At 44.4% G+C, this 25,432-nt stretch overlaps 1 protein-coding gene across 1 annotated transcript in view; it reads right to left on the bottom strand.

Annotated features, from left to right (window-relative positions):
- Positions 1–25,432, bottom strand: part of LOC114211909 (cilia- and flagella-associated protein 337-like) — a 119,330-nt gene that overhangs the window by 8,855 nt on the left and 85,043 nt on the right. The window contains 13 exon segments of the mRNA XM_088021975.1: positions 401–440; positions 2,014–2,155; positions 2,852–2,910; positions 4,327–4,345; positions 4,347–4,423; positions 11,326–11,491; positions 13,818–13,877; positions 15,385–15,430; positions 16,113–16,167; positions 17,134–17,213; positions 17,282–17,388; positions 21,262–21,364; positions 25,189–25,340. Of these exon segments, the coding sequence (XP_087878101.1) occupies positions 401–440; positions 2,014–2,155; positions 2,852–2,910; positions 4,327–4,345; positions 4,347–4,423; positions 11,326–11,491; positions 13,818–13,877; positions 15,385–15,430; positions 16,113–16,167; positions 17,134–17,213; positions 17,282–17,388; positions 21,262–21,364; positions 25,189–25,340 (1,106 nt within the window).

Here is a 25,432-nt window from a genome sequence, read left to right as displayed (position 1 = left end):
TCTTATGGATGATGGGTCTGCGGAGCGGGGGAAGCAGGACAGGGGGTGCAGGGGGAGATCAAAAGGTTGTAAAGAACAGCCCTGCCAGAGTTCAGGTCATGCCTTTAGCACTGACTCCTTTCAACTCAGTAAAAAATTAAATGAATAAATATTAATTAATTAATTTACTAAATTTCTAAACTTACAGTAAAATACCAGATCAGAGCTCGTCAAGGAAGACAATCCACCATTTACAAGAAAAATGAAGACTTCCAATCAGTCCTGCCAACAGCAGGACTGTAATACCTTTTTCCTATTTTCACTAATTCTGAGAGGCCTCTGAGAGGGTTGATTTGATCAAAGCTATGAAAAGTATTTTAACGCTTACAAATTCTTGAACTCTAAAATGGATGGTACTCACGATATCACCACACTGACATGGGCCCGCCAGAACGTCACACCTAAACCGAAAGAAGGAACACACCGGAGGCCGGTGGCAGAGTTAACCACCATGATGCCAGGTGCTGAACAAGAGTTCCTACAGGACGGGGTCAGATCTGGATGAGTGACCGCAAGGGGAGAGGTAGTGGTGTGGTAGTTGTCGGTTTTGCTATATTAATTGATAAGTGTTTATTGAGCATCTACTATGTGTAAGGCCCTATGCCAGGTCCAAAGACATATAAAATGGGTCCCATGCAAGGTGCTTATGTTATGGTTTCGCTCAGTGCTTTGGGTTTGGTAAGCATGCAGGAGTAGACAAGTAATCAGAAATGATTTGTAAAATAGCCAGGTAAGAGCTATGCTCCCAGTACTTGGAGTAAAGGACCCAGGCTAGGCAGGTGGCTTTTATTTCTAAATTCCAGCTTCTCTTACTATAGCATTTAAACTTCCATGGCAAACAGGAAAAGGTGACCAAATGGAAGCATGCAAATATTTACCTCTCTTGGCTTTATAGAAACGTATTTAATGGAATTTCATATAACCATTTAAATATGGTAGATATTAAATATGCTAAATATGCTTAGTTAGAAAGTTGTCTAAGGGATACAAAGAAAAAAAACAAGTCCTGAAAATTATGTCTTGTGTGTATGTAGGTGCCCCTGTATTTATATGGATAGAAACTTTCTGGAAGAAAAATAAAATTCATTAACAGTGTTCCTAGGATGCAGCAATGGCAAATTAGGTGGCAGAAGAGGTCAGAGTAACAGCTATTACTTTTCATTTCCCATTCTTTTGTGCTGTCTGATTTTTTTTTCCCAAACTTGAGCACTTTTACAACTGCATGAAAGGGTTTTAAATTCTTAAACATTTTTCTGACCGCTAATGCAATATGTTTCCGGAAAATTTAGAAAATATGGATTTCCAAAAATAAAAAATAAATAACCTCATCTACAAAGAGCTGACATTTGCTAAAACCTCGGTGTATATCATTCCAGACATTCGGTCTTCCATGTACTTCTTCGTTTTAACAAAGACTTGTACTTTACTGTTTTGCAATCTGAATTTTTTCATTTAATAATTTACCACGAATATTTTCCCCGTAAATACATTTTCATTTACAGCATTGTTATTTAATGACTAGATGGTATCCTGGTGTATTTGTTATACCATCATGTACTGAATCAATTCTCCTTATGTTAGGTATCTAGGTTGTCTCTATTGTCTTTCTTACAAACAATGTATTGATTCACAACCTGCTAACTAAATCTTTGTGCACTTGTCTTATTATTCCTTTCGGCCAAATGCCTAGACATAGGACTGCTGGTTTGAAGCTTTAGATATGTATTGTCGACTTGCCCTGCAGATAGGGTATACCGATTTGCCTGCTAAGTGTATATACAAGTACCCATTTTCCTGTATCTGTGCCAACCGTGAATATTTTCATGAAAATATTTGTTCCTACATCCATTCTTAAAGGGTTTAAAAGACCCCTCCCATCCTCACTGGTACAATTTCATTTTACCAATGAGAATATTCAATTAAAACTGAAGCTGTGCTCATCATAGTATTTAACATGAAGAGTTCATTGCCTACTCTTGGGGGACTGCAGCTCAGGTCCTTGCAGGCCATACTCTTTGATGTCATAGATGTGCACAAAGCCTTTCCGGTCAGCCACGTAGGCAAGAGCATCTCCTGCTGTTACCGCGATGCTGCTGACTTGCGCTTTGTCCCTGGACTGAAAGACACATGCACAGGGCCCATTACAGAGACACCCACACGGTGCATTATACATGCACACACACAAGCATAGCCTTCCACAGACAGGGACACACAGGGCCACTCCTAGACAGACAGACACACAGGGCCTGTGACACACACACACACACACACACACACACACACACACACACACACACGGTCCATCACAGATGCACATGGGGCCATTGCAGATAAAGTTTACCTGTCAGACAATGGCAAGGGGAATGCTGTATCCTATCTATAGCAAGAACGAATCACCTGCGTGTGTTAATCTTCAGTGAGATAGGAATGCTATATAGAAAAATAAAGCTAAGAACTTGGAGCCCGTAAGGGTTGCTGTGTTTCATAGTCAGGCTAGTGTCAAAAAAGAAAAATACAACAGGGGCGCCTGGGTGGCTCAGTTGTTAAAGCGTCTGCCTTCGGCTCAGGTCATGGTCCCAGGGTCCTGGGATCGAGCCCCGCATCGGGCTCCCTGCTCAGCCGGGAGTCTGCTTCTCCCTCTCCCTCTCCCGCTGCTCCTCCCCCCCCCCACCTCGCTCCTGCGCGTACTCTCACGTACCCTCTCTCTTTCTCTCAAATAAATAAATTCTTTTTAAAAAGAAAAAAAAAAAAAGAGACAGAAAACAACAGACCCAAAACACGGAAGCGATTTCCAACCAACTGCCCGACTTACGGGACTGAAGTTTGCAATGGAACAGGCCCCACCGCACAGCATCCAGAAGGCGACAGAACCTGTGAGGAGGGGACAGCTGGAAGGGCACCTTGGGTGTGCACTCTGCCTGCAGCGCTGTCTCTGAGCCTTTGCTGACAGGCACTGCAGCCTCGCCACACCAGGGCCTTTTTCTTTTTCCCTTGGCTACCCGATCAGTTAGAATTATCAGTAAATATTGGGGCAGGGGTTCCGTTTTATGGCTCAGTATCCTCTTCTTTCTCCACTAACCTGGGCAGCTTTTCTGATGGGAAGGGCTCCAGCTTTGACTATGGAGGAAAGGTCCAGAAGTTTGGGCTACAGCAATAAATCAGCGTGTGTGTGTGTGCTTGTATGTATAAGCACTTACTTCAAATATACTGTGGCACTTGCCTAGTCAAAGGGATTCCTGGGGGCCGGGAGGGGGGGGCTCTTTTGGCCTACCAGTCACACAACAATTCTTGACTGTGTTTTATATATGGGTGTTCATGTAGCAAGCTTTTGTGAAGTGGGGACGCCATGCATATTGCTTCCTCTTGGGAGCCCCTAATGAATGCAGTTTCCTCTTCTTCTCTCAGGGCAAGGGCACTCTGTGCTCCCACCAGGTAAAGCAGAAGACATGGATGCCTCAGAGTGGAGGGTGGAAAGAAGCTTCCAAGGGCATCTGCAGCTTGGGGACTGCTGGGGCCGTGAGTCTGCAGCGTCCTTACTACTTAATGAGAAGAACACAAACGACCGAGTACCCTGGGACCAATACACAAACTTGAGCCTCCCCTTGCCACCAGAACACAGGTGGCTGGCTGCTTTCAACTCGTAATTTTAATTAAAATCCTAGAGCTTTGGAGCAGGACTGTGGCCCACTTGTTACATTTTACTAAAGCCCAGGGGGCGGGGTGGAGGGGGTCATGTCATTTGTGTAATGTCACCAAGCTAGTTAGTGGCAGATCTGGACTCAGAAGCTCATCCTCAAGCTCTCGGGAGGGCCCTGGCTTCTTCGTCCTAAAATGAGCAGGCTTCATAGCTGATCTCCACTTAGGATTCTTTGTTTTTCTTCCTCAGGCTCTTTGGTCAGACTGTCTGCGGTTGCTTGTGGCCTTCCCCGTACAGGCTTGCTTGGTGTTTACTCAGCCTGACTAAATGATGTCCTCTGTGGACCACTTCACTTGCAGAGGGCCTCTGAGTGGGCAGCTGGGGCAAGGAAACTTGATTTGGAGGAAGGAGGGTTAGGCCCTCACTCCCCTTGTGACCACCTCACTGGCTGGCAGGACTGGGCCAGAGCAGGCCGGGATGGGGGCCTTAGTCAGCCTGGGCTCCAGGAGAGACAGCAGCCAGAGGGAGGGATAGCAGAGGCTGTGGAGGACAGTAATGAATGACTAGGGACGCTCCCTCTCCAACCCTGGGCCTGCAGTGACCAAGTCTTAGAAAAGAGCCGCCCAGCATCTGGGGGATGCCATTCTCACCTCGGGGCCTGTTGGCGATGGAGGGAAGCAGCCACTGATTCAAACTTGGCGGCCCGAGTCTTCAGGAAGGTGAGGCAGGAAACACTCCGGTTTGGGCCTGGTGACCAGGGAGAATTTCATTGCGCTTCCCATCAGGCTCACAGCCCTATCTTTCCCCCTCTCCTGCGGCTCTGCCCCCTCCACACCCCACTGCGGGCTGAAGCAGGAGTGGGGCACACAGGGGTGCACGAGTGGGCAGGCACCCTCGCTGGTTAGAAACCGACCCAGGTAAAGTCAGGTGTGAAGCCTAACGGCCCTGGCAGCCCAGGAACCCCAGCACCACCCAAGACCCTAGGACTTTAGGAGAGAGGCAAGGATTTGGGAGACTTTGCCTGGGACTTTACAGATGCTTCTCAAGAAGTCCCCACTCTCCAGAAATTCCTGGATTGGAATAATACGATTTAACCTTTATGTCACCTTTGACATTTACCAAGATGGAAAACCATGTGAAATCCCATGGTTTATAGGATTATTAGTCCCATGGCCAGATGAGAAAGTGGAGGCTTAGAAAGGTGAAAAGCTTCACTCAAGCCATAAAGATGTTCATGCTTCTATTCACTTGTTTTTTTATCAACATCTGTTAAATCTCTGGTATAGCCTAGGCACTGTGCTGAGGGGAAGCAGAGAGCCGAACCAAAGCAGAAGAGCTACCCCTAGGAGTGAACAGGATGCTGATGGCACCTGCAGGATGAAGGCTTCTCAGGGGAAGCAGCATCTGATCTGGAATCTTGAAAGATAGCACGTTCCCGGGGCAGAGAGGGCTCTCCAGGGAGAGACGTCAATCCCCAATGTTCACAGCACAGCCAGAGTGTTGGAATAACTTCAAAGCCCACCACCTTGCTTCGCCTCGGTCTTCTAGTCCCCCTGCTAGACTTTCAGCAGGGGCTACATCAATCCCCTCACAGTGCTTGGTACACAGAACTCAACTATTTGCTGTTGAACAAAAATCCAGCAACCAACCTTAGATGCAAAGCTGTGAGAGCCACAAAGAACGTTGCTACTTGAGGTTGCGGGCAAGGAATTCTCTTTATGCTTTCCTCCTTGAGTCTGTGGGCTCCAGGGTACAAACGTTGCCCAGACTGGAGGCGCAGTGAATGGTCTCATGTAAAGAAGGGACCATATAAATAATGTGGTTGGTGCTGGAGTTAAATACAATTGGTGCTGCTCCCAGGACTCACACCATGAGGACACCTGTGTATCAGGCTGTTAATCATTCAGCAATATTGATTTTGGCCTGACTCTGAGCTGGGCCCTGTGCTGTGCACTCAGGAAACCACAGTGGACATGGCAGGCTCAGGCCTGCCCTCAAGCTGTCATAATCATTGTTACTGAGCTCTCTGGCCTCAGTTTCCTTATCTAGGAAAATGGGTGCAATAGCACCTCTCAGGGTCAATGTGAGCACTAAATGAGATAAAATATTAAAAGCACTCAGGAAAATGATGTAGATGATTAAATATATTATTTTTATAGTATTTATATATTGTTATATTAATTATAATAATATTATTATTAAATACTAAATTATTATATTTATTAAATATTATATTGTTATAATAAACAAATATCATTAGTTATAAATAAATATTTTTATATTAGTTTCCTAGTTAAAAAGCCTTAGTATCTTAGAACTAATAAATTAACTCAGTAAAATTAGCAGGATACAAAGTCAACCCACAATAATCAGTTGCATTTCTATATACAAACAAGGAACCATCCGAAAAAGAAATTACAAAAACAGCCTCATTTCCGGTAGCATCAAAAAGAATAAAAATACTTAGGAATTAAGGAGTTAAATTACTTGTACAATGAAAACTACAAAACATTGCTGAAAGAAATTGAAGATGTAAGTAAACGGAAACACATCCATGTTCATGGATTGGCAGATTTAATATTGTTAAATATTTAACATAAAATAAAATAATTAAAATACGCAAAGCAATCTAGGAGCGCCTGGGTGATTCAGTCAGTTAGTGTCTGCCTTCAGCTCAGGTCATGATCCCAGGACCAGGATCGAGCCCCATGTTGGGCTTCCTGCTCAGAAGGGAGTCTGCTTCTGCCCCTCTCCTCCCCATTCTCTCTCTCAAATAAATAAAATAAAATAAAATAAAACTACACAAAGCAATCTACAGACTCAATGCAATCTAAATGGTGTTTTTTGCAGAATTAGAAAACCCACCCTAAAGTTTGTATGGAATTTCCAAGGAACCCCAGATAGCCAAAACAATCTTGAAAAAGAGAGCAAAACTGGAAGACTCACACTTCTCAACTTTAATACTTTCTATAAAACTACAATAATCAAAACAATTTGGTACTGACATAAAGACAGACATGTAGACAAATGTAATAGCATAGAAAGCCCAAAAATGAACCCTCACATTTATGGTCAAATGATATTTGATAAGGGTGCCAAGACTGTCCAATGGGAAAAGGACAGTCTTTTCAACAAACGGTGTGGGAAAACTGGATATCTACCTGCAAAAGAATGATTTGGACCCTTATCTAACACTACATATAAAAATTTAACTTAAAGTGGATAAAAGACTAGATTTAAAACCTAAAACAGTAAAACTCTTAGAAGAAAACTAAGACAAAAACATCAGGACATTGGATTAGGCAATGATTTCCGGGATATGACACCAAAGGCACAGGTAACAAAATTTAAAATAGACAATTGGACATTCAGGAAAATTTTTTAAAATGTGCATCAAAAGACACTACCCAGAGTAAAAAGGCAACCTAGAGAATGAGAGAAAATATTTGCAAATCATATTTCTGATAAGGGATTACAAGCCAGAATATAGAGTGAACTTCTAAAACACAACAACAACAACAACAACAACAATAACAAAACCTGATGCAAAAGTGGGCAAAGGACTTGAACAGATGGTTTTCCAAAAAGATATACAAATGGCTGATATGCATATGAAGAGATGCCCAACATCGATCATCATTAGGGAACTACTAATCAAACCACAATGAGATACTGCCTTACACCCATTAGGATGACTATGAGAGGAAAGAAAAGAAAGAAGAAAGAAAGAAAGAAAGAAAGAAAGAAAGAAAAGAAAGAAAGAAAAAAGAAAGAAAGAAAGAAAGAAAGAAAGAAAGAAAGAAAGAAAGAAAGAAAGAAAGAAAGAAAGAAAGAAAAAGAAAAAAGAAAGAAAGAAAGAAAGAGAAAGAAAGAAAGAAAGAAAAGAAAGAAAGAAAGAAAGAAAGAAAAGAAAGAAAGAAAGAAGAAAGAAAGAAAGAAAGAAAGAAAGAAAGAAAGAAAGAAAGAAGAAAGAAAGAAAGAAAGAAAGAAAGAAAGAAAGAAAGAAAGAAAGAAAGAAAGAAAGAAAGAAAGAAGAAAGAAAGAAAAAGAAAAGAAAGAAAGAAAGAAAGAAAGAAAGAAAGAAAGAAAGAAAGAAAGAAAGAAAGAAAGAAAGAAAGAAAGAAAGAAAGAAAGAAAGAAAGAAAGAAAGAAAGAAAGAAAGAAAGAAAGAAAGAAAGAAAGAAAGAAAGAAAGAAAGAAAGAAAGAAAGAAAGAAAGAAAGAAAGAAAGAAAGAAAGAAAGAAAGAAAGAAAAGAAAGAAAGAAAGAAAGAAAGAAAGAAAGAAAAGAAAGAAAGAAAGAAAGAAAGAAAGAAAGAAAGAAAGAAAGAAAGAAAGAAAGAAAGAAAGAAAGAAAGAAAGAAAGAAAGAAAGAAAGAAGAAAGAAAGAAAGAAAGAAAGAGAAAGAAAGAAGAAGAAAGAAAAAGAAAGAAAGAAGAAAGAAAGAAAGAAAGAAAGAAAGAAAGAGAAAGAAAGAAAGAAAGAAAGAAAGAAAGAAAAGAAAAGAACAAATGTTAGCAAGGATGTGTAGAAATGGGGACCTTGTGCATTACTGGTGGGAATGCAAACTGGGCAGCCACTGTGGAGAACAGTATGGAGGGTCCTCAAAAAAATAAAAAATAAAACTACCACATGATCGAGCAATTCCACTTCTGGCTATATACCTCCAAATCACTGAAAAGCAGAGCCTTGAAGAAATATTGTACACCTATGTTCATAGCAACATTATTCACAATAGCTAAAATGTGGAAGCAACCTGAGTCGCTACTGATGGGGAAACAGATAAGCAAACTGTGGTATGTCCACACACGGTGGAATATTATTCAGCCTTAAAAAGGAAGTAAATTCTTTAACATGCTACAACATGGATGAAACTTGAGAACATTATGCTAAGTGAAATAAGCCAGTCACAAAAAGAAAAATACTGTATGATTCCACTTACATGAAGGACTTAGAGTAGTCAAATCATAAAGACAGAGGTGTAATGGTGGTTGCACAGGCTGCAGAGAGGGGAGAATGGGGACTTGGTGTTTAGCAAGGACAGAGTTTTAGGTGGGGATGATGAAAGGTTCTGTAGATGGGCAGTGGTGATGGTTCATGGCCACATACATGTATCTAATACCATTGCATTGTACATTTTGCCGTGTGTATTTTACCACGATAAACATGGAAGGAGGAGGAGGGGGTGGGGGGAGGGGAGTAGGAAGAGGAGGGGAGTAGGAATGGGGAGGGGAGGCGGCGGGAGGGCAAAGAAAAAGCCTTAGTCTCTCAGTGTGCCCACTGCTTTCCTGGATTTTAGCCTGGTTGAAATCTCTGTCTCTCTCTTTCACTGTCAAATTCTTTCTCTTTGATGTCAAGAAGATGTGACAATCCCCAATATAAGGAAGACCGAAGCTAAAATGTGGAAAAGTCAGCAGAAAGAATTTGTTTTCAGCTCATTTGGCTTGGTTTACACCATTGCCTTTCTCTCTTAGCTCCCCTCTCTACTAAAGATGACTTCAGAAGAAGTCTGGATAGTTTTCCAAATAAGATGGTGACCTCTTAACCAATCCCATGTGAAAAAGACCCCTGGGTTCTGGTTTGACCTTCAAGAAGAGCCAATACTACTCTTTCCTGGAAGGGTAGGGAACTTTCACATAGTTTCATCTCATTTGTGCAGTGTAGAGATGTGAATTATTGGTAGCTATGGCTGGCTTTGCATTTGGGGAGCAGAAAAGGAGTTTCTCAAAGCCAGCAGTCACATAACTTTAAGCAACAAATGCTGCTGCAAAGAGGGTTTTAAATTAGAGCTGCTAGCTAAAAGGTCAACATTGCATTCTTGGCCAGTAACTTTATTTTCTTTTTAATGGCAATGAAAATAATCATTTAGAAGGAAATGCCACCACTTTTTCTCCAAAGATTTTTAAAAGTCTTAGGCACTGGCAGAAAGAGCCTCATAGAAGAATCTTTTTTATGTTATAGTAAAAGGGGTAGGAAGAGACTAGATAACAAAGCTACAGGTAAGAATTTCTTTTTAATCTGATGTTCAGTTTCTAGCCACTGCCTTCCAGAGTGTCTCTCAAGCACAGCAGTCCAGAGGCTGATTGCATTGCTTTACCATTCTTTTATCTGCTGGGCATGAAAATCTTGTGTCTGAATTTAGACTGTGAACCCTTTGAAGGCAGCATCAAGCCTCACATCTTTCTCTAGTTTTTTCCATGTATCTCCCTCAGGGTTATGCCCAGAGGAATGGCTCAAAGATATTTTCTGATCAAATGAGTCATTAGAGCTCTTCCTTGGCTAATAAGTTATCAGATGCTTCAGGAGGGGATTGCAGGGTGGGGTTCTCTGAGGGTTTGCTGGCTGGGTTTCAGGAGATGCAAGAACTCCCTGGCCTTAGGTAAAATCACCAGTGCCCTGTGTCTCCCTATTGGGGCTCCATGGGTATGAGGTAGTGGGTCTCTTGGCTGTTCACAGATGAGTGTCTACAGACTGCCACTTGGGAAGGATGAGCCTGGACTCTGGAGGTAGGGCAAGAAGTGGTAGGAAGCCTTTGGCTATGGGTTCCCATGGTTTTCCATCCAGCACAGCCAGCCATGAATGAAGCTGACAGATAAGTGCTTTTCAAAGTGTTCATGACCTGGAGGGAGAGGGGTGTGTTTACCAGCCCCAACACCTAGCACTGGGCCTGGCACATAGCAGGAACTCAACAATGTGTTTTGAATGAAGACATGAATGAACAGGCCCATGATCACATTAGCAGACAGAGAGGGTCTTGAAGAAATGGAACCAGGGCAGAAAAATTAGGGAGAATGGGGTGGGAGGGTGGAGAAAAGTTTTGCAATAAGATATACAAGTAATATGGGTGCCTGGGTGGCTCAGTCAGTTGAGTGTCTGACTCTTGGTTTCAGCTCAGGTCATGAACTCAGGGTCCTGGGATAGAGCCCCACATCAGGCTCCATGCTCAGTGGGGAGTCTGCTGGAGATCTCTGTCTCCCCCTGTGCCCTGCCCCGCTTGTGTACACTCTCTAAATAAATAAATAAATAAATAAAATCTTTATATATAATAAACAAATCTTTATGTATATTTATATGTATTATAAAATCTTTATAATACTTTGTATTACACACAAGTAACAAGGATTGACCCATGTGGCAGAGTGTAGAGGGTCACGGGCAATGTGAGGACTCTGGGACCCTAGGGGCCACCTGAGGGGGCTGATGGAGAGGATGGCATAAAACCCGAGGGCACATAGCTGAGTAACACATCAGAAGATAATGTTTGAGGTGGGTTGGGAGAGCAGTCTTGCTAGCTGGGCAAAAGGAGCCTGTAAGACAGAGGGGCAAAATCAGCACTATAACAAAGCCCAAGGGGCTCAACAGGGGAGAGAGTCCTTTAGGTGGACAGTGGATGAGAAAAGGCTCCCGGAGGTGGTGGGTTGGTCTGAGACAGCTTCTGATGGATGAGTGCCTGGGGACGTGGACTGAGCTAGCTGAACTCTTAAACTCCTTCCCAGCTTTGGGAATCTCCAGCTGACAGGTTAAACCTGAAACCAGGCTAATCCCTTCTAACTGGGAAGCTGTCCAGAACTGAGAACTCTTTAGGACGTGCCAGGAATCCAAGCCTGCTGGGGCCTGTGCAGAGCAGCTGTGGAGCCTACCCCTCACCTACTTTTTCTGTCTTCTGCACCATCAGAGGGGCTGGAAGTATTCAGCTTGCAGTATATGTGGCCTGGGATGACATTCCAAATGATGACCTCCCCATCGTAACTGGAGGTGGCAAGAAGAAAAGGTGGGCATTGAGCCACACAGAGGATGTCCTCCTTGTGCCCATGGTTCTGAGAAAGAGAGAGATGGAGAGGGACAGGGTAAGAAGTCAAATCCCCAATCACACCCAGCTAGCTCCCCTTCATCTGATGCCTACCTAAGACAGAGGATGCAGATGGGTTCCTCCTGTGCTTGCCCACATCGAAGACTCACCTGGAACCTTGTGGCCCAGCCCCAAGGATCAGGGCATCCCTCCATGCAGGAGTCTGTGTACAGTTGAGCCAGAGAGGTGCTGCCTCTCCTTGGGTCAGTTGTATTACCTTCCCCAGGGAAGTGATACTCCTAGGAGCCTCCCGACCTCCCCATAGTGCTGGCAAGCTTAGTATTTGCAAGGAGGCCTATTTGGGGCTGAAATGTTGATGGCAATGGGATAATGGAAACCAGTTCTGGCCAAGGTGGTTTGGCTTCCCAACAACTCAGGTCTAAATTCCAGAGTGTGCTGTCCCTTTACTTGATTCCGACAGGGCTCCCATATGCAGCTTATACATGTGATTAGGAACTGAGATCACCTACTCTCCTCAAGAGGAGGATTTGGATATGGATCCTTAAGAAAGAGGGGAAACAAAAATGAAGTTGTTGTGCCACCATCCTTTCAACTTTCTCTCTGGAGTGCAGTTTCCATGTGAAGAGAATTGGCTTCTTTGGGCACTGTAAAGACATTTTGTTCTCCCTTTCCCTCACCTACTTCCCGCAGAGTGCCCCTTGAGGACCCGTCTGTGTCATCTAAGATGTCTCTTCTGCCAGAAAGTGGCTGGGAAGATGATGGTATAAGACAGTTGGAAAAGAGAAGACAGTTGGAAAAGAGAAGGTCAATGGCTCCCTCTTTCCCACAGTCTTCTGCCAAATCCTGCCTCCTGCTGTGATTTGTGACCATGTAGGTCTGGGATCCTCCTCCCGTGGCCCCCCACTGCCTGCACAGTGAGGCGTACATGCCTTAGCAGGACTGTCAAGCTCTAACTTAACTTACCAACCTCATTTCCCTCCTCAAACTTTTCATAACCCTCCAAACAACATGTTTTCATGCTTCCTCACTTGGCTCATGCTTTCCCCCTTCGCTTCATCTAGATTGCTTTCCTTACCTTGGCCTTCCGGAAGAATCCTAGCAATCTTTTGATATCCTGTGTGATGTTAGAGCAAAGTTAGTACTTTCCACCTCTGGGCTTCTCCAGCATCTTATACATTATTATATCATCTGTCACATAGTAGAATTTTTATTTCCTTAGTTTGTCTCCTCACTAGTCTTTGAGATTCTAGGCCAGGAATCACATTTTATTCACATTGTATCTTCTGGACCTATCCACTAAGCATGACACTATGAAAGTGCACAAAAATAGGTGTTGAGTGAATTAATAGTTGAATGAATAAATATTTGAATGAACTAACACTTTGCTGACTTGCATGATGCCCATCCTTGCCATCACTTCCAGGGCATTTTCTGCATAACTTTGTTCTTTCACTCAATAATCACTAATCTGTAAAGCCCAGGAAGGCAGAGATCATGAGATGACCATTTTGCTCATCATTTCATCTTCAGTGAATAAAGCACTTGGCCCACAATAGGCATTTGGCGTATGCTAGTTGAATGAAAACAAAGTAATTGGGCATTGCTATAAATTGGACACTGGGCTAGGTCCTGAGAATACCATGGTGAAGACAGATAAGGTCTGGCTTCACGGGGTTTGTATTCTAGCGACTTGTACCTTTTGGAATATTTATGGGGGTATAAGGTTGGGTTGAACCATGGCAGTTGATGTTGGGGCACAGTAACTTTTCTTTCTTAGCACTTGTCTTTTATTGTCTTGGCATCCACGCAATTTTGAGGAAGACTATTCAACCGTGGGAAGCTGTAGAAAATTGGGGGGGGCGGCATTTTGCTAATAAGAATCACAAGAAGTCCCCTGCTTATGGGCCCCCCACAAGTAACAGGGCAGGAATGTCATCTTCTTAGGATCCCTGGCTGCCGAAGGATGACACAGTAATTGCATATAATTTTGCATGCCAAGCAGAATCAGGAAGTAGATGCTTCTTGGAGGAAAGTTACACCCACCACATCTTGGGCTGCTATTCCTGCACTACATGAGTCCTGGCTGAGCTCACAGAGAGCTGCATGGATTGGTTTCTGTGGCCCCATGCCCCCGTCTGAACACAAGGCCATCCCTCTTCCTGGAAGGGAAGCAGCTGCTTGGCTCTCAGTGCTCCTGGCTCTACCTGGACACTTCATGAATGCTGCCACAGCAGAGGCAGGCCCAGGAGAGTCAGGGTGAGCCTCTGAATGAAGGGTATCCTCATCATGTGCCACTGTTTGGGTCGAGAGCCAGACAGTGGACTGGGGCTCACCAGGTCATCCTGCCAGTGTGGCTGTGGCTTCCAGAAGTGATGAAAGTCACATGGTGCATCCTGTGTGCAAAGCCAAAGAGGAGATGTTGTACAAGCAGTAAAATGAGCTGCCAACACACTCACAACTTCAGAGAGAAGGTGTTGGCACACTTTATAACCTTACCCCTCACCCCACCAGTGATGTAAATTTTCAAAATGTCAAAGCAAATTCCCCTAGTGCTAGTGGGAATAAAAAGCAATCCACTTCTGACGTTTGGGTGATTGCATTTCAACAAATCATATGTCAACTGACAAACTCTGCTTGGATGGTCTACATAGCTTCGCCTTCATAATAAGACCCATAGCTGTTGCATGTGTTAAAACATAAGCCTTCAGCTCAGGAACCTATAATACCAAAGGACGGATTCAACGCCAGGGCTTCTCAGGTAGTCATCTTTCAAATCATCTGGGGATGCAAGGCTTAGGCTATGAAATATGGCACACCTTCAAATGAATAAAGAACTTACAATGTTTAAAGACCGTCAGAAATCCATGACCATCCAGCATAACAAGCAGGGGAAATAAAATGTCACAGGTAGATTTAAAACTTAGTTTCAGTCAGCATTTTCAGCTTCCCCTGTCTCTGAATCCCTTCCCTATCTCTAAGCCATAACAAAAAGAATTTTTTTTTCCCTATAGAGCTGCTTATGGATGGCATTTCATCTCCTCTTTCCACTTAGGGAAGGACCAGGGCATAAAGACAAAGTGGGAGGAAGAAGGGAGAAAGTAAAAGGCTGGACAGTTGATAGAGAGGTTAACCCTCAGTTAGGGATGAGGGTATGTGAGATACAGCTGAAGCCCCTGCATCCTGGGGAGGAGAGTGCACGCCAGCCTGTATAAGGGGTAAGACCAAGAGGCAAGGTGTGGAGAACTACGCGTTCCAGGCACGGTCTGCTTTGGATTTCCAGGGATGCCCTCTCTGCCTCTGATAGCTCTTCTAGCTAACACTTTGTGGTATTGCGATTTATGATAAGAAATAGATATTTGGTCTTGGTCCCCATTTTTGGCAGATAGCTCCTAAAAGCTTTGGAATTTCTTAAGTGATGAGAGCATGGGAGGTGTCTGAAGTTGGGGAGCAAGAAGGGCGGGCTTGTGGGACCTGTGATCCCACAACCTGTGGGACCTGATGCCATCTCTGGGTAGATGGTGTCAGGATTGAGCTGAATTATAAGACACCAGCTGGTGTCAGAGAGTTGCTTGTTGACGTGGGAACCACGCCCCTCCCAGAATTGGGTGCAGTGATTACACTTCTTCCCATAAAAGAGAACTAGAGGGAAGAGACTGAAACAAACAAACAAACAAACAAACAAAAAAAAAACAAAAACAAAGTAGAAAAGGTTTTTTAAAGGGAGAAAGGGAGGGAGGGAGGAAATTCTTCTGTCTATATCATGGCTTGTCTTGTACTAGAGAGAAGAAGCATGAAGAAAATTACTACAAATGTTTTTAGTGGGAAAAGAATCCATGGGTGGGGTGAGGATAGCAATCTGAAGCAGGGTTTTGAATACCTAATTTTGTACATTTCACTTACAAAATACACATTTATTCTCTTGTCCCATCCAACAGCTATGATATACCTAGAACAGTAAAAGCGTAGTACATTTCAATACTTAAGCTTATCGTCTCTTTAATTTTTGCCTGCAGTCAAGACTGTGGTTTAATTTTGCCATGTCTATGTGATAAATGGAGAGAGCCAGAGCATTCTATCTTATGAAGAACAAGATAAAATGTGATCGGATAAATTAGGGTCAGTGTTTTCACTGGTGCTTAAGGGATCTATAATTTTTAAGATCTACAGATGCTGCTCCATGAGCAGCTGCCCTCCTGAGGGTTACTCGATCCTAAGAGCATGGTTGAACCATGGAGGCAAGGGCACAAACAGAAACTGATCAGGAATTGTTTTTACCCTTAGTGTTCAGGAGAGAATTTATGGGATTTTTATTCTTTGACTTGTGGGTGCTGAATTTCATTACTCTAGCAATCTAGTCTGTGCTTTATTCCTTAAGAAAGCATTTGGTGGAAAGATACAGTGCTCCCTATCTCTACCTCTAAGCAGTTATTGAAATGGGCAGAGAATTGCTTCCAATATTCTAGAAGAGCCTAGTTGCCTAAATTACCATCAGGGAGCAAATGGGAGCCTTGAAAATTCTTTGACACATTTCCTTCTGGAAAATTCCCTTCACTGTCTTGGTGTCCTCCTCCAGAATAGATTTTGTATCAAAAAGATGCCTCTCTATAGCCAAGCTGACTATAACTCACTTATGTTGGTTCATTTCCAAGTAGGTACAATCACAGACTTCATTTTCCTTTTCATCTAGAAAGATCACATTATCAAAGTATATTAGACATTTTTCTTTACATTTTCTTTACTTAGACTTTTCTTTACTTTTCTTTACTTAGACTTTACTTAGACTCTTTACTTAGACTTTACTTTCCTTTTCTTTTCTTTATTGGTTCTTGAAATCAGCTTGAACATATTGACTCAACTGAACTGATGACTGGGGAGAACTTCAGTACTGACTTTCTAGTTTTTAGACCATAAATAGCTATCTTTCAAGGCACCACAGCACTGTTGGTTTCCGGCTACACTCATTGCCCTAAAAGGCTGGCCCTGCCTTTCCTCAGCTCTGGGAAGAGGCTCACAGAGTCCTGTCTGCTGACAGGACCCTTCACGGTGCCCGGCACTTGCTGCGCGAGTGAGTGAACAGTGAATGCATGTAGGTCAAAAGCAGACCTGGGAATCACAAACTCATTACCCTGAGTGATTTTTGTCTTTTTTTACTTCGACTTCATTTATATTCTCTGATAGTTGAACACTGTCTGCCTCTTCTCTCCCTCATACAAGGGTGACAGGCCAGAGTTGTGGAAATTCTACCAAGATCAGGCACACCACGTGAACAAGTGGAAGAAAGTTGCCTTGGGGAAAAAAATCACAATAATGCACAAAACAGACAAGCTTTTAGTTTGTCCATCTAGAGTTTGACTTATATGATGTTTAAAATGTCTAGAAAAAGTTAAGCTCGTTCAAGAACTCAGACAAATAGACCAGGTAATAAAGGACCGAGTGACGAGGCTTGGCTGGGAGCACATACATTTATGTAAAGTATGGCTCTCTGCAATAGAAGTTTAGAGTCATTGGTAAAATGAAGCGCCAGGGAAAAAGGATGTAGGACTGTTGCATGCATTCTAGACTCTCTCTCATTTGTTTCATCTACACTGACAACAAATGCCCAATCTTGCATCATTATTTGATGGGGACCCTTGGTAGGAAGTGACTTGCCGTGTTGCAGTGTGTGCAAACAATGTCCGTTGCTGTAGCTCCATATTTTCAGACAGCCGTCTCTGCCCCCGGTGATTAGCCTAGGAAACAGTCTCCTGTCAGGAAATCATGTCAGGGATCTCACTGCCTAATGGTTGAAGATATACACCTTCTTCCACTGATGTCGAAGGTCAGACATGTGATTCCAGCATTTCCATGAGCCCCAATGAATCCAGACAACAGCCTTCCTGTTTCAAAGTCCCACACTTTTACCACCTGTATCAGGAAGTTGAAAAAAAAAAGTGACCCAGAGATTACGGTTATCAAATTAAAGGGAATTTGCATTTAGAAGTCTAGTGTCTTGGATATGAGAGATGAAAATTTACCCTGAAAGTATCCATCTGTACATCCAATGCAAGTTGGCTTACCCCAAATGTATTCATCTGCTGGGGCTGCACAACAAAATACCACAGAATGGAGAACCTAAACAACGGACACTTAGTTTCTCACAGTTCTGGAGGCTGGAAGTCCAAGATCAAGTTGCTGGCAAGTTTGGTTTCTTTTGAGATGCCTCTTCTTGGCTCACAAATGGCCACCTTCTTGTTGTGTCCTCACATGGTCTTCTCCCCACACGTGCACACTCAGGGTCTCTCTATGTGTCCAAATTTCCTCTTGTTATAGAGACACCAGTCAGGTTGGATCAGGGCCCACCCTAACATCCTCCTTTTAATTTAATCCCCTCTTTAAAGGCTCTATCTCCAAATACAGTCACAATCTTAGGACTTCCACATACGAATTTGGGGGGAACACAATTTATCCTGTAACACTCAGTGAGAAGATTAAAAAATTTAGAAATCTTTGGATAAAAATCTCCTGACTACGTAGGCTCAAAGAATAGGTGTGATTGAATTTTGAGCAGCAAAATTTATTCAGCACCAAGACAAAGCTGAGTGAGGAAGACGGCCTGTTTGGCGGGGAAGAATGTATCTTCTAAACCCTCAGCTTTAAGATTTTGCTCAGTCCAGCTAGTTCCAGTCTTGAAATTGCTTTCTTTCAGCCCCATCCCTTGAGCAACCTTTGAATGAGAATCATCTGTAAAGGGAGTGGAGTGGCATCTCTCGTGACTTCGGATAAGTAAGTGCCTACACTGAGGAGAACATCCTCTGGGGCAGGCTTTCTGGAGCTTGCACCCAAAGGCAGTGACAGTGTGGGAGGAGAAATGCTTGAGGACACCACTCTTTCCCTGAACTACTGAATGTTCCTTTTAGTCTTTTACTTTGCAAAAGAGGCTGCTCCATCGACACAGAGAAACTTCCAGATCTCCAATCCAGAAACCAGAAGGCATCGCCCCACTGTTGTTGATTTCAAATACCTGAGACCAGATTTTTCATAGTGTACACTTCGCTTCCTTCCCCACTGTCCTCTCACAATGTCTGGGTTCGTGGGGGTGTCTACAGCTCAGGTGCATCCATTTGTTCTCCTCCATATTGCAATAGACCCTTAGCATGACTGGGTTTTACTTTAGTTATCCCAACCTTTGCAAACCTCCCCAAATTTCACAGCATGCAGTGATTTGTAATATGGTTGAGGTCCAGAATTGAATGGAGTACCAGTTGGCATGGAAGAATGAGCAGAAGGGCCCAGAGTGGGGCAGATAGCCCCAGATGGACACCCAAAGGAAACATCCTCTCTGTGGACCTGTCTTCCCATTAAGTGATTAAACAGTCACACATTTGTTTCCATAAAAAGAAATTCCCCCAAGAATGCCACAGGCTACTGCAGGTAATGAAAGGGAAAAGTTTGAAGTGAGCAATTGAAGTATCTTTAAAAACGACCTTAGGGTTCTATTTGTAGAACGAAGAAAAGTCTAAATGTGCTATTTATACTTTTTAGGTGCATTTTGTAGAGGGGATTTCGTGCCCTAGCAGGGCTCCCCTAAGAACTTCCTTGCCCCAAGCAATTCTTCCTTTTGAAGTTCCCATTCAATTTAACATATTAAAATGCAATGATATCCCCAAATGAAATATAATCTTGCTATTAAATTTTAAAATATTTACAAAATATTTCTAGTTTTAAGCTTTGTTGAAAAATTATTCACTATTCTTAAAAAATAAACTTCCATATTACATATAACTGGATGTGTGGATGTGGATGTGTGTAAGTTGCAGTTCCTATGTCACACATTGTAAACATTTAATTGAGTATTTATTAGTTTACATGGTGCCATTTTCAAGCATTTTCAGAGGCATTGAAAGTTGGTGGTCCCTAGCACTCTGCTAAGCAACTCGAAGAATAAAATGTGGTATAGTGGTATTAATAACTTCAGCCATCATGAAGATCTTGGGCTACATTCTCTCCTCCACAAATATAGACTGCAATGTGGCTTAGATGCTGTGGATCGTGACAGTGGGCATGTGTTATAAAGATTTCGCACAGATCTGCAAGGTGAGCAAATACGCAAATCAATAACTCAATTCAGTAAGTATCCAAGAGTTTATTACCAGCGTGTACCTAATACAGTAAGAGTTGAGAGTATTTATATTCCAATTCAACATCTCCTTACCACCCACAGGCAGGGAAGATATGCATATCAAAAGTAATGCTATTGAAGGAGGCTGACTGTGTTAGCATAGAATTAGGAGCCCAAATGCTAATGGAGCCTGTCATTCTGCCTGGATGTGGGAGTGATCTAGAAACTTTTCTTGGAGGAGCTGATATCCAGAATTGCGCATTGAAGAATAAGAAGGGTTTTGACAGATTAAGAAGGAAGAAGAGGGAAACACAGATGAGCTGCTCGTTGCCCTAAGTGCCTACTGAATAATTAGAGACACAAGGTTCACCAGTATGAAACAAAGCAGGACAAGTGAGAACTGAATCCAGCACCACATGGGAGGCACCATTTTGGGTGGTCAGGAAGAGGGAGGTGCCTGTATGAGTCCAAAGCCGTGAAGACAAGATTTGTGGAAGAGATAGCACTTGAGTTGGACCTTGAAGGATTGCTGAGGTATGTAAGAGAAGAGCAGGAAGCAGGAAATTCCAGGGTGGAGATGGGAAAAAGTTGAACAGCACCAAGAACAGGCCTGTGCAGGATGCTGAGACCAGAAGGTTTGGTGTCCTTGGAGTCACAGGTGATTCTGATAAATCTGGAGGAAAAATGCTTCTTTATAAGTATGAGCCCAAATGATACAGGAATCTACCTTCTTTGAGATGATTTGAGACTGAGTCATCATAAAAATTTTTTGATCAACAGACCAAATAATCTATTTCTTTCAATACTTAATAAAATCATGGTGATGACTAATCTCTAGAGCAGGGACCGGCAAGAACATATGCAAAGACAACTGAGTCTCACTGGGCGTGAAGCCGAAGTGAGTGTGAACATGAAGAGGACAGGTCCAGACAGTGGTGCCCACCGGGCTTGAAAACCTAAACACAGGGTGTGCCAGGCAATGGCAGGAAGAAGGAAAGAGGGTGTAGCCAGATGGCCTAGGGCACTGGCTTGTGATGCCAGAGCCTACCAGTGATTCAGAAAGTGATTGAACTGATAATTTAGGAGATTTCAGAACACTTAAGTATCTTGAGTGTACTTGGGATGTGGCCCCCACCCCACCCCCCACCCCCCGGCCCAGTTAGCTCAAGGACAGAAGTACATGAGTTAGGAGATGTGTTCTCTGCTCTCGCTCCTTATTCAAAGAGCACTGGTTATGTCCCCTCCTGTGGACCAAACACTGTGTCACTCATCTAGGAGGGGGCCAGCATGATCCTGGCGAGCCCTAGTGGAAGGGGAAATGGACGTGGAATGCTCCATACCCTCAGCTCCAGACTAGGATTACAAGGTAGGTAATAGGGTGGTATTAATTGTCCTACACCACCATGAAATAATACCATTCCTTAGTACCGGATGGGCCTTCCAAAGAGCTCACACTAGAAGCCCCTGGGGAAACTGTGAGCTCTTCCATCCCGCTTTCAAAGAAGGGTGTCCAAACAATACTTGATAAATACTAGAGTTGAAGAATTCTAGTAGAATTCTTAACCTCCAGGGACAGAATGTTCTCAGAACATTCTGCTCGGCTCTAAGGCGAGGACGTTGGGGCTGGGCCCACACTCACAAATACATCATTGCTAAAGAAAGCAAGAGTTGATACTTACAGATGCTTCAGAGCAGTTGACCACCTGCCAGAAGGCCGGATTGTAGCGGCAGCACACCACGGGTTCTTGGTGGGAGACCACCAGGTAAGGCTCCGGCGGAGATCTTGCTCATGAAAAACAGAAAGGATGATAACCTGAACCGAATGTATGACATGGATACTGTGGATGAGGCATCTATTGCTTTATTAAGAAAAGTTAAGAGGACAGGGGTGCCTGGGTGTCTCAGTCGGTTAAGCTTATGACTCTTGGTTTCGGTTCAGGTCATGATCTCAGGGTCATGAGATTGAGGCTCCCTACCCCACCCCCTCCTGGGCTTCAGGCTCAGCATGGAGTCTGCTCAAGATTCTCTCTCTCTCCCTCTCCCTCCCCCTCTGCCCCTCCTCCTGCACTCACGTGCTCTCTCTCTCTCACTCTCTCTTTCAAATAAAGAAAGAAATAAAAATCCTTAAAGAAAAAAAGGTTAAGAGGATAAAAATGGGTGTGTGACTTTGGGCAAGTTGTTTAACTGCTGAAAACTCTAACTTTCTTATCTCTTAAATGGGGATAATGGTAGCTAGGGTTGTTTTGAGGATTCGATGAGAAAACCTCTATAATGTCCTTCCCACAGACCCCCACATAGCATAATTGGCATTCAGTGAGCATGATACTGCCTGTCTCCTATTTAGGGCAGGAGGAGTGTGATTTCGTATGACTACACAGTGGACCTTCTTCCCTATGTGTTTACATCTTCCCTCACAAACAAACACAAACTGTATCATCCCATCCCGAGTCTTCAAGCCTGGAAGGCTGTGTTTCTCATTCACAGCAGGGACAGGACCCTGCAAAGTGCCTCCCATGGGCACCCTGGGGCCAAGGGTGCCCCTGTGTACTCGGGCATTGCCCCAGGTGCCCGCTCTTCGAGGGCAGCACCCAGAAGGGATAGCTCTAGGAGTTATGCAATCCAATCGCTTTGCGCTCATTTCCTCATCTGTAAAATGGAACACTTTATAGAAATTTTGTGAGGAGTAAGTGAGGAAAAGGATGTCAAATGTCTGGAGAAGCCTGGTGAGTGGAAGACACTTAATAAATGAATGTTGGTTCTCAGTCCCACCGCTCTGTCCTCTCTTTTGACGGTCCCTCCAGTGCTTGGCCCCAAAGCTGGGCCACTAATAAAGGTTCAGTGGATCTGGAACCTCCAACTTAGCGCCAGATGATTCCCCGTGGGTGGAATCCTTTTCAAGGAAGGCAGAAGGATGATGAGCACTTTACCATGAATGGTCTCTGGACTGCTCTGAGGGGAAGTCTGGCCTGTAGGGGAGGAGGAAAGAAGGGTGTGGGGATAGAAAATGCTGGGCCTGGACCAGAGCCTCCTGGTGTTACCTACACCCCTTCCCCAGCTCGGGGAGGGAAGTGCTGAGTCTCCCCACCTCACAGATAAGGACACTCCCAGAAGGCTAAGAAGGACCAGGTGACCTTGATTATGGTCACAAAATTCCATGCGACAGAGCAGGGACAGGCAGACTTCATCTGTCACCTAAGTGTTGGCCCTAGAGTTTGGGGCTGTTCTTGCCGCGAGGTGGAATTTTAGTCACTTTGCTTACAAAAAAAAAAAAGAAAATCAGTCCACCAGGCTGTTTTTCTACACACGGATGCCACGTCGAACAAACAGCCTTTGGACTGACCAGAGTCCCATCTTTCAGCAGGTTGCTTTGGCATCCTGAGCCGAGAGCACGCACTTGCAGGCCTGGAGGTACCACCGATGACTGGGGTCGTTCTGCCTGCGCTCCCCATCCACGCGAGACTTTCCCAGGGCCTCAAGGGAAACATTAGGAAGGGTGGGTCTAAGCACAGGCAGCAGCCTTCCGTTCTGGACTTCTCAGTAGAGTTTTGATGCTGTGAAATCTGATCACTTTTCTATAAAGTTAATTCTTGACCTGTGATTTATCACTGAATATAATAAATATATTTAAGGTTTTTCGCATACATATGTTCACAATTTTTTTTAAAGATATTATTTATTTATTTGACAGAGAGAGAGAGCACAAGCAAGGGGAAGCGGCAGAGGGGGAGAGAGAGGGAGAAGCAGGCTCCTCACTGAGCAGGGAGCCTGATGTGGGGCTCGATCCCAGGACCCTGAGATCACAACCTGAGCTGAAGGCAGACACTTAACCAACTGAGCCACCCAGGAGCCCAAACTCAATTTTTTTTTTTTTAAACCCACCTTTCGAGACGGTATGCCATCATTTTTGGCTCAGGAAATCCGGTTGCCATTATCATATAGATGGGATGTGAACCCTGCAAACCACAATATTCAGCCTAATCCTTCTCCGCCTCCTTTCCTTAGTTTTCAAATACTACGGATTTGGGATCCGTCATCTTGCTGAACAGTGAGGGGGAAAGTCGCAGGCTGGAAATGAGGAATGGATTTATGTCAGGGCAGCAAGTGGGGGTAACAGGGTGGGTGAATAATCATGGGCCATGTTTGAACCATGAGGCTATAGTGATGCTCCTAGTTTTAGTATGCAGAGGGTCTGAAAGTTCTCAAAGCGGAGGTGATGCGCCCTGCCAGCCCTGCCAAGACCAGGGGCATGGGTGTGACTTAGCCCAAGGCCACTGGGCCCAGGGAGGCAGAGCCCGATCTCTCTACCGCTCACAGGTGCCCCTTAGGAGCTCTGCAGGCTTTGGAGAAGGAAGACCAGACAATGTGCCTCCCATTGTCTAGTTAAACAAACGAACAAAAAACAAACAAATTAAGCTCTCTTTCTCCTTCCACCTCTCAGACAGACTTTTGGCCTTCCAGGGGGAGGAGCACCACACTGGGAGAAGGCAGGGGGCCAGGTATCCTGGATGCCCCCTCCTCATCTCAGGAGAGAGACGTTCTAGCCCCAGCTCTGCTCCTGACTCCCTGCTTGACCTTGGGCAATTCATTCCCTTCTCCAGGCCTCTGTTTGCTCATCTGTAAAACCGCAGCATTGTACTGGATGACTTGTGGGTGCCTGGGAGGCAGGATTTAAATTCTTCCGTAAGACCAGGCCTTCTCAGCCTAGCAGAACAGGGACAGGCACTGAAGTGGACATTCATGCTAAGGGGACGAACGTCTCCATGACCTCCCTGAGTGTGGAAAAGGCTACCAGGCCCCCATTTTCTTTTATTTTTTAATTTTTTTTTTTAGATTTTATTTATTTATTTGAGAGAGAGAGAGAGACAGAGATAGTGAGAGAGAGCACAAGTGGGGAGGAGAGGGAGAAGCAGGCTCCCCGCAGAGCAAGGACCCTGATACGGCACTCAGTCCCAGGACCCCGGGATCATGACCTGAGCCGAAGGCAGACGCTTAACCAACTGAGCCACCCAGGTATCCCAGGCCCCCATTTTCCTGGCCATGGAGGACATGAAATGTGGCCCGGCGAAGGTGTGCCAAGGAAATCCAGGGGGACTCATTGCAGAGGAATCTGGGAGATGGGTCTTGAAGGCATTCAAACTCCCTGACACTGAGGCCCTGGGCAGGGAAAGCCCACTAAGGGACCCTCCCTAAGGACCTGTCCAGCACCGGGGCTCGTGCTGTCCCTGAATGGCTACCCTGCTGGAGGGACAAAGTCTCACATTGGGCCACTGCCGCGGCAAGTGGCGTTGATGCTTTCAGACCGAAGTGAAAGCCCCCAGGCTCTACCTTCACTAGAGAGGTAGGGCCAGTGGGTCTGTAAGGGCTCAAGAGGTAGATTCCAGATTTTCAATAATCTAAGGAGGTGGTGCTGGAGTAATTAACAGGAAATGTTCAAGGGAGCTCAGCAAATACATACTGCGAGATAAAGACATGGGGGCATATAGCTCGGGAGCTCACCCAGAGATTGAACTGTGGACGGTTCCATAGGAGGTTGCAAGCAGCTACGCTGGGCCCTGCTCTACCCTCCAGAGAGCTGAGAGCTGGGGGCCAAGAGGGTAACCTCATACCTCAGTCTTAGGTGTGGGAGTGCAGCCGTGTCAGTGGGCACACACGAGGCTCTGGAGTGGGGGAGATAGAGGCAGGCTGCGAACTCCCCCTTAATTCCACTGGCTTTGGAGGAGGCAGTAAACAAGCAGCTGTCGGTCTCTAGATCCCAGATCTGAGGGAATGAGGGAAAGAGGAATTGGAGGTCTTGAACAGACTGCTTTGCTGTGTTTGCAAAGCTGTCACCTGTTGGGGGGTCTGGTTAGG

This window comes from Eumetopias jubatus, unplaced genomic scaffold (assembly GCF_037043125.1).
Source record: "Eumetopias jubatus isolate StellerSeaLion01/CBP00866 unplaced genomic scaffold, mEumJub1_p1.0 scaffold_3, whole genome shotgun sequence".
NCBI classification, from domain to species: domain Eukaryota; kingdom Metazoa; phylum Chordata; class Mammalia; order Carnivora; family Otariidae; genus Eumetopias; species Eumetopias jubatus.
This window is presented reverse-complemented; position numbering and strand designations above follow the sequence as displayed.